This window comes from Strongylocentrotus purpuratus, unplaced genomic scaffold (genome assembly GCF_000002235.5).
Source record: "Strongylocentrotus purpuratus isolate Spur 01 unplaced genomic scaffold, Spur_5.0 spur5_scaffold_7, whole genome shotgun sequence".
Taxonomy (NCBI): domain Eukaryota; kingdom Metazoa; phylum Echinodermata; class Echinoidea; order Camarodonta; family Strongylocentrotidae; genus Strongylocentrotus; species Strongylocentrotus purpuratus.
In genome coordinates this window covers 32,341,634-32,356,567 of record NW_022145613.1, presented here as the reverse complement: position 1 = coordinate 32,356,567, position 14,934 = coordinate 32,341,634, and the positions used below count along the sequence as shown (strand labels likewise).

The following is a 14,934-nucleotide window of genomic DNA, read 5'->3' as shown; positions in this document are numbered from 1 at the left end:
TTGGCATGTTGCATTTACACATGTATATGACTTTCGTATAGAAGAAGTATTATAGTGAACATTGCTATAACAAAAAATATGCTCACAAATTCATTCCTCAGCCCTTCTTAATGGTGATTAACATTAATTTTGTTGTATTGTTTTCGTATACGCTAAACATTTCCGGGGGGGGGGAGGGTCATAAATTAAATGTTTCTACCGTAATACCACATCAGACTGAAACATCCATTGTGCTTTATATTATGTTTGCTTATACTAATAAAGGTTCGTTAATATATACACAGGTTACATAATCTCTCTGTTTGAATGAAGAGGGCGACCAATTTAAGTCCATTACAAGGATGGTGACAAAAAGTCGTATCATCACCATATAGCTGGAACCACAATGAAATGTGGTGAGAAATAAAAACAAGGCATATATAAAATCAAAGATGTATTCTGCCGGTAAATTTCTTATTATACCAAAATACCTAAAATGGTCCCCAAGACAATTTCGCATCGGTACAGTAGAGATTACTTATTTTTCATTTTCGGCTGGTGATAATGAAGTTCAATATCTTGTAGCACTCAATAAAAGCGAAAACAATTTAGCCAGAGACAAATATTGTAGAGGATCGTTGCCATGTATAAGCCACGCCTTCTCCCAAACGTGCTACAAAACACAACAAAACAGTGACGGATCCAGGATTCCCTAGGTAGGGGGTGGGGAGGGGGCGCTGTTTAAAAAAATGATTCATCACATCTTCATGTGCCGTTTGAAGTCTGAAATTATTACCGAAAAGGGGGAGGGGGAGCATAATTATGTCCATATGTGCCTCATGCCCCGGTTCACCCCCCCCCCTTCCCGGTGGAGCTGCATGCACTATTAATGAGTAACAAAATAGAAGGGAATCAACGGAAAGGGGGTGGGATAAGGCATGGACCCAGGGGCGTAGACAACGGGGGGGGGGGATGAGGGGGATGCATCCCCCCACCTCACAAGGTGGGGGGATGGCATGTACAATCACCCCCCCCCCCCCAGGTTTTGGGGAATGATATTTGCTTACTTAATAAGTCATAATGATGATTATAATAGTAATAATAATAATGATAACAATTATAATATTAATAATAATAATAATTATGATGATGATAATAATAATCCTCATCATTATTGTAATTGTGTTTATTGTTATTAGCCGCATTCACACGGTGAAAGCCAATTCAGACGGTAAAAAAAAGAAAATCTTACAAGTATTTTGTGGTTATCTTGTGGTTTGGAAACCACAAGATAACCACAAGATTAAACAGGCGCGGATCTACGGGGGGGGGGGGGGGTTAGGGGGTTTAAACCCCCCCCCCTTGGGCGGCCCAAAAAACAAACAAACAAAAAAGGGAAAAAAAGAAGGAAAAAAAAGAAAAAAAGAAAGAAAAAAGAACGCACGCTGGAAAGAAACCCTTTCAAGTGCAAATATTGTGAGAAGATATTCAACTCATCTGGTAACTTAACCAAACACATGATAACTCTGGATAATAACTGTGTATTTAACTGTTACTTGATTTAAAAAGACGTTATCATGCACTGCTTTTTATGGTCTCCATTGTGTTAATAGATGCCAGGAAAACATCACTTACGGGGTTCAAATAAACACCCCCAAAAAATCGGGTCGCCGCTTTGCGGCTCGTGGACGATGCTCCGCATCGTCATTACTTTGGTCAACCCCCCCCCCCTTAGCAAAAAGCTAGATCCGCCCCTGAGTCATCCCCCCCCCCCCCCAGGTGTACGAACCTGTCTACGCCACTGCATGGACCTACTATACGGATAAGGCACATGAAACATCCCCCTCCCGTATCTTACGAGGATTCTGCCCCACCAATCCCCTGCATGTATGTCATTTTCTGGATACGCCGCTGTTTATGGGTGGTCAAAACATAATTCCTTTTAACCAGGATCCACTATTGAAATACATAAATGACAACTTCCCGTTATTATTCAAAACAACTGCAAACAAACCGGAAACAAGAAGAAAGAAAAAAGATTTAACAGAACAGCCAGGAAACATTTAAAATGGTTGCAAACAACACTTGGTTTTGTAATGCAGGGGGTACTCACCTTCTTTTTGTTGTAGCACTTCAAAAGCAATGGAGATGTTGTCTTCCTCGTCAAAAGACGAAGCTCGTGGTCGGAGGCAGCTCATGATGTCGGATGATATTCACTTAGAGATCTTGATCAATACAGTACAATCCTAATATGGCCGAAAGGTTTCGTTGAACTGATTTTCGTACGAATGAAGAAGAGATTAAAACAATCTTCTTCTCTTCTTCTTTTTCTTCTTATTCTTCTACTTCTTCTCCTCCTCCTCCGTTCTTCGTCTTCTTCTTCGTTTACTCCTTCTTCTTTTTCGTCTTCTATTTGGCGTTCTGCTTAGTCCTTCTGCAGTGCTACTTCTAGTTTCGAAGATAACCGCACACACTTCAGCGAAATATCCTTGTTAATTCTGTGCCCAATGGAACGGAGAATAAACTTGGACTAGCTGAAACTGCTTGCAAAGCTATAACCTCTTATCCAGGGATGTGTTGGCACATGCAAAACCTGACTGGGCGCAGCTCCTTATCTGCCATTAACGAGTTACTAGTACATTAATCTGATCACCCACGCCAAAGCTAAGCGAGTTCATCGAACTTGGATATGCCCACAGTAAAAGAGACGTGGTATACCTTTTCCAATCCAGATACAAAGTATCTAGTGTGTACCATATCGAATGTTATGCAATCACAGTACGAAGGTTAATCCTTTCTCAATGAAAACAAATTGTTTAATTGAACTCCCTTTCCTATCACGATTTCTGATGCAACGGATAGTAACGATTATTATGGTTTATAAAGCAAGATACACGAATACAAATACACGACTCTGTTTCTATTCGAGACCATACTGCAGCATCCGCGTGTATACAGCAGAGGGTTGCACCATGGACCTACTACGTCATTTTAATCGACCGTTTCCACTCATCATTTTTTTTCTTGATTGGGATACGAATCCTAGCACCCCAGACGTACAGGTTCAATGATTAACCAATATTATGACCGTGGTACAGCGCATCCCTTTGCCTATAGATTCACTAGTAACGATGGGGGGGGGGGGGGGGGGGGGGATCTGAGACTATTATGATACGAGAGAGAGAGAGAGAGAGAATATGAGAGAGAGAGAGAGTATGAAAGAGAGAGAGAGAGAGAGAGAAAGAGAGAGGGGGGTAGGGGAGAGGGGGTATGAGGAGGGAAAACAGGGGGGGGGGGGGGGGGTAAAGAGACATATAACGAGAAAGATAGAATACAGAAAGAGAATGGAGGAAACACAGCCCCAAAAAACATTATGAAGAGAGACAAAGGCGGTATATTGAGAGGGAAGGATATATACAAAGTAAAAAGAAAGATAGAGAGAGAGAGAGAGACATAAATATATAACGGGGAAAACGCATAGAAAAGAATCAGACTCAGAGAGAAAGAGAGAGAGAGAGAGAGAGGGGGAGGGAGGGATGGACTCGTTGCAATTTCATAAAGTTTTAGCAGGCAAAACAGCTTTGCTAAAAAAAAAAATTGAATTTGAGTGGAGTCACAAGTAGTGTTCGCTCTGTTCATAAACGCAACGGCCGGACTTTAGACGCCAAGACTAAATAAGCTACTAATTATATCACGTCTTCAAGTGCTATTGAAACAGACATCAGCTAATTCATTGAAGAAAAAAAAAATCGTCGACAGATCTTTTGTCTGGATACACATTCAAGATGTCAACATAAAATATTACAACGATATTCAAGCTTACATTATTATCAAAAAGAGCGGGAAAAAAAGCTGGACTTTCGACGTCAAGACACTATCAATTAATAATTGCATCACGTGACCAAGTGCTAGCGGGGTTTATGTCTCAATACACATCATCATAATCTATAGGCCGATATCATGTTTTCCAGGTACAAGTCAACTATAAGTTGGAAATGATAAGGCTCAACATAACCAAAAACTGTTCAATTTTATTTTTTTAAATGAAATGTTCGCCAAAATTTGCCCATACAAATGAGCTTTAGTGCTCAATTTTTTCTAAGCTTGAATTTCTTCTTACTTTTTTTGTTGGTTGCTATTTTCTCAGTGAAGAGGCAACAGAACTGAGTGTTTCGTTTGTAACAGGTTCATAGCCAAACTCATTAGTGTGTTTTAAGAAATAAAAAGAGAGATAGAGAGAAGTGGCAGAGAGAGAGAGAGAGAGAGAGAGAGAGTGAGAGAGAGAGAGAGAGAGAGAGTGAGAGAGAGAGAGAGAGTGAGAGAAAGAAAGTGTGAGAGAGAGAGAGAGAGAATAACGAGGTAAATATAAGAACATCGTGCAGTTTATCTTACTCCAGCATTACACCTTTGAAACAAAATCTGTTTTTCGTAGAAAAATATTTTCTCCCCCTTCTAACAACTTTCCTCTCCCTCTTTTTCTCTCTGTATCTCTCACTTCAAAACAAATTCCTCTCTCTCCCTCTCCACGAGTTCACCCACCCACACGCACAAACGCCGTCACCTATCTCCACACACTTTCTCTCCCATTCTCTCACTCTCTCTCCCATCTCTCTCTTTCTCCATCTTTTTCCATCTCTCCCTCTCTCCCTACCCCTGTCCTTCGTATATCTTTCAGTATGTCTCCCCCTCTTTCTTTCTCCCACCACTCTCTTTTCTCTTTCAATACTACTTTTCTCCCCTTTCTAATTTTAAATTTCCTCCAAGTACATTGTAAGCATAAAATATCATAGCCTACTAAATTAATGAATGAGACATTTGATAAGACCTATTCATTTAGTATATTTCTATTATTGTAGAATAACAAAAACAAGCCCTTAATATTGAAAAATGAAATTACTCATAAGGAGTCACTTTTAATCACAATTACATACAACTCTTTCCAAATGATTCATTTCCACAGAACACGGTACAATCTTTCTACTGACACCAATTTATTTACACGAGTCCAAATACCTGATTGTAAATGCAATATAAGAGGAATCCATTACTGACAATCATATTTCAACAGTTTATCCTGTACATAAAACTTTCGATATAAATATAGTTCAACAAAAACAACTATCATACAATATAAAAAGTATACAGCATTTTATTTTACCCTAATGTTTAGGAAAATATACATATCCAACACTGTAGCATTAGCTAAGCTAGTGAGCTACGTTAAAAAAAATGGGGCCTAGTCTATTATAGCCCGATTTAAATATGGCCGAAAATTCAGAGAACCTCTATTTAATAGCTAACATTTATTTCTAAAATAGTCTGTAAATAATAAATGCGGTGTGTGCGTGGGGGGGGGGGGGGGGTAGGGGTTTGTATTGCTGATTAATTTATAAAGTTCAAAATGAAATTATAATAAAACATTATACATTAGAGTCCAACGTATAGGACCATTCTCAATTTTAATACAAAATGATAGTGTTCACAAAGATAATTGAGTGCAAACTATCAACACAATCTTGCTAATGACGTCAATGATATTCATAAGGAGAAAGATATCAGTTCCAATAGTCAACAAGAGGCAGATAAACTTCATACAGAAGCATTATTTGACATAATGTCAAGGGTTTTAAAAACGATTTCAAATGCATGTAAGCTAAGCTACGTGTTTGGGTTGAGGGGGTCGTTGTGTTGGAGTATGTTTGTAAGTATGTATCTTCTAGTGTGAAAAGATGGAAGAAGCATTCCAAATATTACTATTAGGTAGGATTGTCCCCCCCCCCCCTCCCTCACCTCCCTTCTCCCCCCGCACACATAATTAACACGTTTTGAACGAATACAATCCCGCTGTCATAAACATCGGTATTTTCAATGTTATTACTGCGATTGTGGAATTTCCCAAAGACCATCAAATCTAATGCCTGGAAAATTCCATGAATATATAAAAATAATAATGATATTTTATTACGTTAAAGAGCACCGAAATTTACCACATAATTATATACACTAAAAGTTGCTCATTTATGCACAGCCATGTATATAGTAGAAAAATTAAATATTTCTCTGTCCTGCTACAGATATCGAAGCGACATCATTAAGATAACAACACAAGGCAAAATTTATATGCACTGAAATTTGCATATATCGATAGAAAATCATTCCCATGAATGAAGGCATTTGTCATCATAAAATAAGGTAATCGTTTCTTAAGACCATGCTTTCCAATTTCGTTTATCGTTTATATTTCCAAACCAAGACATTTAATATCCCTTATGCCTATTTCCATTAAAATGGAAACTTAGTGTATTATATATAAATTTATATTCCACATACTAAGAATCTTGCTCTACGATTGGTCAAAAGTAAATCACGTGATGAAAGATAGTTCGCCCATTATTGATGGGAGAAGCAAAAAGTTCGTTACACTGTGTAGATAGTACTACTATCTACACAGTGCAACGCACTTTCACTGAAGATGGAGGTACTATCTACAAAGGGCAATACACTTTCACTGAAGATTATCCAAAAGCGCACTAAAACAGGCGTAATTAAGTGCGCATTACGAATGAGCGCAATTAAAACAAACACATGTGCGCACCGTACCCTAACCCTAAAGGGGTTGTTGGGTTAAACTGTTTAACTTTTTTGGTGTGAATTTGGGCATGGTGTCTTTTATGTAGATGCATACACGTGCTTTTCCTTTTGTAGTTAAATTGTTTTAGATGTGGAATATAAAGCAAATAATCACCTTTTGGTTTCAGGATGGCAAACTATCACTTCCTCGTCGATCAGAATGTACACGCTATCTTTCCTCAGCTTCGCTTCGGAAAGATAGCTACATCCAGATCGCCTCGGAAGTGATAGTTTGTCCCATCACCTTCACCAACGGTAGTTATTTGCTTAACATATAAACCTAACTTGTAAAGTGAAAACGTTGATTTAACATTTTTTTTAAAGGCTCGATAAAATACAATTATCTGATTTAACGGGTAATACTGATGTGCATATTAGTAGAATTAAATGTAACAATAAATGCTACACCTTAAACAGAATTATCTATGTCATTTTATCCTCCCCCTCACTAATACACTAACATAATACTGCTAGCCTAAAATTGCGTAGATTGATGCAATTACAAATTCAAGTAGAAATCAATATATATTTTTTCTATGAAAAAGTCTGAATTCTCATCTCAAAGTAAAAATTCATGCCACCCTTCAGCAGCTTGAAGTAGCGCCACCTATCGGCAGCATGTTCTCATTCTGTGGTTTGGTTCAAACAAATTCGTCAAGGGGATTCAGTATACCTTAACGAAAGTATTAACGTATTACTCGATCCAATATTTTGAAGAAAAGAAAGATTAAATGATACGTTCACTGCTTCCCATAATTTGTTTGCATATTTGTAAATGATGTTAAATATTAAGTTTAATTGTGCCAAATATCACAAATATAAAACCCAGCGATTATGGCAATGTTTGAGATCCATCTTCAATATATTCTACTTGAATGTGGAACACATTTCTCATATACAGCTTGTCTCCAGCAATAGAAACTTTACATATTACAAAAAAAGTAATATACCTTGAAATGCAATTACAATTGGCGGGATAGTTCGAATACCGTAAGCGTTTGTTCGCTCGAATGACGGTTCGGTGGTTGGTCGATAGAATCCGCTGCAAAATTATCAAAAGTTAAAACTCTCAATCCTGGATCGTCAGTGTCTTTAACCCTATAATGGTCAGTCTATATGTCCTTATTTGTTCATGTTATCTCGTTATTTACAAGTGTGGACGTCGATAACCCGAACACACTCTTTGCAGACAACTTTGCAACACCAGACGAAGACACAGTCGCACCTTTCTCTCCTCACCACTGTCATCGTGTTGTGACCGCGGCCGCAGCAGAGCAGCTCGCATCCGTCAATGCCGTGCGAGGTCCGGTTACACTCTCTGCCTTGCGTCCCAAACGATCCTACCTCCTGGTCGAAAGTACAGTAATCGGGTGACTGATCGTAATAGATGAGATCGTTGGTCGTCGGTTCCTTGAAGTCGTCGTAGCGAGGGGCCAGCTCTTCGACGAAGGTTCGACCTTTCCGTTGTCGTTCGACGGCCATCTCTGCAGCCATGTCGTACTTGGTCTTGAGGGCGTCCCCGAGTTTCCTAAATGGGGCCATCTCCCACCAGCAGGTCTTGAGTTCACAGCTTCCGGAGACACCGTGGCATTTGCAACGTAGTTCCATGTTATGGAGGACAGCCTGCAGAAATAATAATAATAATAATCAAAAACCTTTAATGAAATTTAAATGAGAAGGTAGAGGCCGAGCAAGTCCCATGTCATGGACGCCAATACTAATCGAATTCGTAACTTCACTATGCCCACCCCCCCTTTTCTCCTGCCCTATGTAAACGAAGGGTCTTGTATATACCCAAACATATTAATTCAATTCCTGCTACACGACTTGAGTAGCTTGACTAATAATTATCACAAAGATCATTAAAGATTCGATAAAGATAAAGCTGCAGCTAGTTGAAGGTCCTAATCAGCCTGATATCATTTTGATTATGCCAAGAATATCTAGGCAGGACGATTGATTGATCAAAAGAATGAAAGAAAAGACGAATGAAATATAATAGAATAGAAGATATCCGTGATTTTGACTAAATTTTGTTTAAAAAGAAGAAAGAAAAAGAAAAAACGAATGAGGAAAGGGGAACCAAAGGAGATGTGTGTGTGTTCTTTTATCCACTGTCATTGAACGTAGTTTTAGAGCCATTAGGGCGTTAACTCTGCGTTAAAACTGATAATTATGAGATAACACCCTTCCGGCTCTGAGCGGCGATCATAGCTAGCTCCTTACATTTCTTCCTGCATCCGTATTATGACGGTCCATCTTTGTCCTCGCTCTCTTGGCAGCGGTCGGCTTCAGGAAGTCCTTCGTCAGCTCCATGGAGTACCAAACCTCCTCGCTGCAGCCGCCCCATCGCCAGGTTGAGTTCGGTACGATGCCGATCCGACCGCCCGGTGGACCACGGTGGGTACGGTCACAGCCGCATTCCAGGTAGTCACCGCGTGAGCATGCCCGCGTGACAGCGTGGGTCACGCCCGCGGCAAGGATGGCATTGACGAAGGCCGTCTCCCTCGACGCTGCAAGATAAGATAAAAGCAAAATAGATATTGAATATTAATTTCTAAGACTGTTTGTCTGATTTCGTAGAATCAGAAAAAAAGAAGAATCTGCCTTTGTACTATTTCCGCCCTCAATGTCAATGGTGATGGTCTAAGAACGATCATATTAAAAACTTAATAGAAAACAGGTAGGCCAAAGAAGTCGTATTTCATTATTGAAATCATGATTTTTGTTACCAAATATGATTTATCAAAATGCTATGGTGAACATTTGGTCCATTCACCGCAAGTCTGTGGAGTGTTTCACAAAGACTAAGATCGACTTTAAGTTGGATTTAAATATGACAGGCTATTCATGCCACTGGTTGTTCTCACCATTGGTCTGTCAATTCTGATCTTTACATATTATTTTTTCCTTCAATAATGAACAATAAAAAAAAAAAAACTAAATTCTGTAGATGTGTGACCATGACGTGTACGTCCTTTGAGAGACAATTGCCAGTAAATGGTGAGAGCAAACAGTGACATGAACGGCCTGTCATAGTTAGGTCCAACTTAAAGTCAATCTTAGTCTTTGTGAAACACCCCTGGTTACATTACATGAACATTTGAATCAAATCGCACTAATTGAACCAATTTGAAAACGTGTCAGTCCACTTACCCCTGTCCAGCACGCGGCCAAACACGGACTGGTCACCGTCGATCGTGGTGCAGTTCCATCTTCTCCCTCGGAACTGGAACTGGCACTCCTCGATACCGTGATAGGCGCCCTCTGCGACCGTCGGCATCTTATCCTGGTTCTTCAGACAGAAGCGGACCTGTTTGCCGGATATGTTGGTGATGCCTTTGCAGGGGATCTCGACCGGTTCCTGTGCTGTTCCGTAGGCGGCTCCAAGGAACCTGGTAACATCGGATAAAAGAAAGCAGGCAATGAATTTAGATGATGTTCATCAAGGATCACTGATTATTATACTGATGCCTCTCATTCTTTTGTTCGGTTTGCTCAAACTTGGTTCAGTTATGGAGCAAACATTGTATCAAGTAGCACACAAATTGTGAGAAGAGGCCTGCCAATAACAGACTTTAAATAGTAAGGAATGCTGTTATTCTGACGCCCTGATCGCGTTGGACTAAGTTGTACAGTGCACCCATCTTATTTAAGGAAATATTGTTCATTTACATAATCTTGTGTTCAAATATTGAAATCCTTAAAAATAAGCATGCTTAACGTTGTCACGTTCACGTTTTTTATAAACGATTTTATCTTTCTCTTCAAACCTTGAACAATAAAATTGAGTTCAACCATTGCTAAGAGCTATAGTTATTGTACGTGAAATCTTAATATATTCCCGTAAATAATCAATTCCAGGACTATTTAATATACAGGTGTATCCAGTCCAAGGCCTGGCCGAAACAAAAAGAAAACAAAGCAACCACGCATGTTTGTTTAAAAATCGAAAGGGCTACATTATCAACTGATTGGTTTATTGCTCTGTCACACACAGGGTGTGGGTCACAATTTGACTTTAACGAGGGGTTGTGCGGATGAGGAGGCAACCGCAACAAAAGTATCATCATCAAAAGTCGATCACACGGGAAAAGACACTCCTAGTGCCAGCATTGTTGGGCATCGATCGCGAATTAGCGGTTAGTTTATTCGAGAAAAAATATGTGATCAATAAAACGACATGCATGTGCTACAACGAAATAATATAGGTTCAACGCCCTCACACTCATGAGAGGGAGGAAAAGAGAGAGATAATGATTGCAAGGGAAACTCTATTCAATGAGGGTCGAAGCCCATTATGCTTCGACGTCTGACTTTTATTATAGCACTCGCGGTAATAGGTCTAGAAATATCGTATATTACCGCAATTAACCAATTAAAGCATTAGAAACCCCCCAAATCAGGGGGAGGTGTTGAATTTATATCGTAATTATACCCCAAAACACAACTGAAAGTCCGCGGAGGTTTCGTGGGCTAGAAGATAAGTCTCTTGACTATGAAGCTCACACATGGCATTATAGTGTATTTTGGCTAGACATTAATCTGATATCTGTCGGTCTCTACCCAGGTAAAGTGTTGGGGACCAAGTAGGAAGAAATACATTGAACTAGTGTCCTCTGGCTAGACATTTTGTCTGACATCTGTCGGTCTCTACCCAGGTGAAGTATTGGGGAACCCAGTAGATACGCCAGGTACCCTGGCAAAGCCGGGATAATCATGGTAGGAGTATTGAATGCATGGTCCTCATGGAGAACATAATTAAATCGGCCTACTGATGAGGTTACATCGATCAAACAAGACATAATGACTATCCTCATTATGCAGGTTAATTAGTGAATTGGACTTAGTAATAGTAATCTACTTAGGGTAGTAATCTAAAGTTCCAAGTTATCTGCTTAGTCAGGTTTCACCACTCTTCCCCCAAAACCTTGGACAACCCAACTCATCCCCGCGTCATGAAAGACACACAAAATGACCGGAAATGCTTCTATCCTCCAAATAATACTCTTTTATAGAGCGTGAAGCCGCTCACTCATCATTCTTTGAAGGGTCATCCTTTTGAAAATCCACCACCGTGACACCATGGAACAGGTTGAAAGAAAGACTAAAACTTGTCTTTGTCCCGTCTCCTGGTAAATTGATATAGATCCATGTACAACCGCTGAAGAGAAAACAAATGAATTTAGTTCGATTTTCTAGTTTTTATAATGAGGGTATAGATCTTGGTTTCCCTCCCTCTTTTCTTTTCCTGTTGGTCCTTTTCTGTTCTTCCAATTCGTGGTCAAGTAATCCTAATTAGTTCGTGTAATCTCTGAAAGTTAAGTTGATAGTAAGCAAACATGCTAAACTGAAATTCAATTGGTCAAATAACTACAATTCATGTTCTTCTGTTAATATAGTCATGCTTTATCTATAAAATAGACCTGTTTCATTTATTTTAAGCACTAAGCGCTCTTTAAAGAGGTATCGTGACATTGTATTTTGAAGCTTTTTATGGCAGAAACCCGACCCGATTCCTACCTGACATAGCAACAAACAATCGCGCAATCAACGTGAATTGTTATAAAAACTATGGACTAATGGCATGATTCCATTACTAGAAGACTCACTGAAAACCGTTATCTACCCCAAATAATCTACAATTTCAGTCAACCCTTTGACGCCGCTGATATAATAGCTATAAATCAGGCACCAATTTTGTAATTTTGCACAAAGAGCCAATAAAGACACGGCCGCAGTAATCAACAATACATAGCCTATATATTAAGAAAAGCTTTTTGTAATCGATGACTTTCTGGGTCAGTTGCAGTAATTTGTTTGTGAGATTCTCTTTGTCAAATTTTTAAATGTTCTTCTGGAGTGCTAAGTAATATTTTAGTGAAAAATATTTTAAATAGCCGATCGAAATTCTTCTTCATTAACTTTCCTCATGATCTTCCTCACTATAATTCATAGTACTTGAAACTAATGACTCAGTTCATCATCAGGGTTCAAATAAGCAAAACAGCTCGAAAAATACGAATCCGTCTTCCTCAGAAATCACCAATATGGAAGGGGTTTACACCTCAAGGAGGTTACATCTTCACAGAAAATGGTTTGCATCTCGAGTGGAATTGCCCAAAATTTCTCTATAATGCTGAAGACAAATTCCCAAATCGATTTCGAAGTGTTATGTTAACAACCAGTTTGCTTTATTTTTTAGTTGAATGCGCTCAAAAATACTAACATGTACATCGAAGTATGTATATCCATAATCTCGAGACGTTGTTTTAAGTTCCTGAGGTTTTCTGATACAAAACTTGAGACTATGTTCATGACCTATCCGTCTGGTGTAAATTAACAATCGTCATATTTCATGTTTGAATTTTGACACCGATTTTTTGCGGGGCAAGCTTGAGGTTGCTAAGCAATAGAGCTCAAGATCTAGTTTAGGATATTTTGTTTTTACTGAGTATTAAAGAAATATGGAATTTCCATGAACTGCTGGAGTGATACGAGGTATAGGATATACCACAGTATTGCAGTTATGGCAGCATTATGAGGATGCAAGCCTTGATTTCTAAACTATCAGTAGGTTAGATTTATGGTTTCGTCCTAGGCGCACAATGAGGGAACATACCAGTAGATTTATTTAGATAATAAGGGTTAAAAAAGGTAGTATCATCATTAGTGGCTGCAGCACACGAGACCGACGGCCCACAAGACCGACAGTCCATGAGACTAAAATATTGGTCTCGTATAAAGCTTCTGACAACTGTTCTGCGAGCTTATGTGACTCGAGAAGGCGCGGTGGCTCAGTGGTAGAACAGTGGTCTCGTAACCGGGAGGTGCGGGTTCGAAACCAAGTCGATGCACTGGTGCCCTTTGGTAAGGCATTAATATTCATTGCCAGGTCCCTCGGAAAGGTCTTAAAGCCGTCGGTCCACGGTAGCTTACTTACAAGCATACACATGGTTAATTAGCTGTAAGGTAATCACAATCACAAGAGGACTATAGTAGACTTGGAAACCGGAAGTGTAACTTTATTTTAGCTGAATTTTAAGCAATATTGATTTGGTTTGAAGCAGGAGCCCTTCAGTTCCCCGACCGCTTCTCCATTTATGATTTATAGCGCATTTGTCCTAAAGGGGTGTGAGGGTGTAGGGTAAAGAATAATGGGCTGCCCCCTATTTAGCTGCATCCCCTTCGACACTGACCCGCATCTTTGGCTAACATCGGATACCAAGCGATCACCAGGGCGGCTCTTGGAATTATGAGGCGTTGGTTTTGTGGGGGGTAATTATTCTCATTTATGATTTTGTTGACCAAAATCGGAGGCGCCAGTGGTATCATCAATTCGACTTCCGTGACCCGGCTTTCAACCCCTCGAGGAGAGCCCAGATAGAGGTTGAGTGGTTTGAACTCGCCAAAAAACATTCTAAAACTCTTGCATAGAAAAGGGAATTATTTACTTAATCACTGACAATGCTATACTCAAGGCCGCGGTGTGCATTGTCATTGGTTGGTGTAGAAGGTTATTAGCGTAATGATACGAAAATTCCGCATTAAATCCATTGTGAATGTACCCCACGCGAATCTCTTTGATTCTTTAAATACAGATCTGAACAATGTAGACCACATGTGTATGATACCCATGCAAAGACGGATGATCTAATTGCGAAGTCATTCTGTAATGAGGGTAATGGCTGGATGTAGATATAAATCTTTCAAATTGCCTGACATGGAGCTTCATTTCATAAAACACAAAAACATTTAAAAATCATATTTTTGGGCTTTGTGAAGGATATCAATAAATTTTGGATCATCAAAAAGAGTTTTCAAATTCGTTCGTTCGTGTCTCCTTAGATCAAGATTACTGTAATCTTGATCTTCGGAGTAGTTGCTACAACCGGCCGTGTCAGACACGTTGCCCCGGGGTGCGAGATAGGACTCTTGTAGCGTGCCCCGTTTTCAAATTACAAGATTTAAACGGATTTTTTTTAATGCATTGCTCTTAGTGATGATGATCATTTTCACCAAGACAGAATACTACGCAGGTCAATAGAGCCATAAGAAGTTGTGTCCCCCAGTTCATGATTATTTACCAATCTGACACCTTATCGTTGTAGCATGTTTTGTTTTACTTGCCAAATTTGGGTTTGTTGAAAATAAACACCACGATGCACTTGTAGCCATATTAACGTTTAGGATGACGTTAAGTGTCAAACTGAGGCCGAAATCCGTCACATAAAATTCCAATCATGACCATGACCTAGACATGCTAGACATCGTTAGTATGCAATTATGTGTCAAAAACTATGATTTCATCAATTCTAGACATAA

At 39.4% G+C, this 14,934-nt stretch overlaps 2 protein-coding genes across 5 annotated transcripts in view; both read right to left on the bottom strand.

Annotated features, from left to right (window-relative positions):
• LOC100891267 (1-phosphatidylinositol 4,5-bisphosphate phosphodiesterase delta-4) overlaps nt 1-2,617 on the bottom strand; it is a 65,605-nt gene extending 62,988 nt beyond the window's left edge. For 3 of the 4 annotated variants that reach the window (XM_030974149.1, XM_011663248.2, XM_030974151.1), the window contains exon 1: nt 2,093-2,617. In XM_030974149.1, the coding sequence (XP_030830009.1) occupies nt 2,093-2,177 (85 nt within the window). In that variant the 5' untranslated portion in view covers nt 2,178-2,617. The remainder of the gene's footprint in view (nt 1-2,092) is intronic. The other variant, XM_030974152.1, reaches the window with a different exon arrangement.
• Nucleotides 2,618-6,469: 3,852 nt separating this feature from the next.
• LOC585683 (proto-oncogene Wnt-3) lies at nt 6,470-9,999 on the bottom strand. Its single transcript, XM_030974737.1, has 3 exons — nt 9,766-9,999; nt 8,836-9,122; nt 6,470-8,232 (listed from the first exon to the last, which is right to left on the bottom strand). The coding sequence occupies exons 1-3, from the start codon at nt 9,890-9,892 to the stop codon at nt 7,753-7,755; spliced, it is 894 nt and encodes a 297-aa protein (XP_030830597.1). The 5' UTR covers nt 9,893-9,999; the 3' UTR covers nt 6,470-7,752.
• Nucleotides 10,000-14,934: the final 4,935 nt, after the last annotated feature.

Excerpts from the sequence above, each read along its gene's own strand:
- LOC585683 (XM_030974737.1), bottom strand. The coding sequence starts at position 9,892 with ATGCCGACGGTCGCAGAGGGCGCCTATCACGGTATCGAGGAGTGCCAG. Across the intron at positions 9,123-9,765 it reads TGGCCGCGTGCTGGACAGGG|CGTCGAGGGAGACGGCCTTC; the intron begins GTAAGTGGACTG and ends CTTATCTTGCAG. Across the intron at positions 8,233-8,835 it reads ATACGGATGCAGGAAGAAAT|GCTGTCCTCCATAACATGGA; the intron begins GTAAGGAGCTAG and ends TTATTTCTGCAG.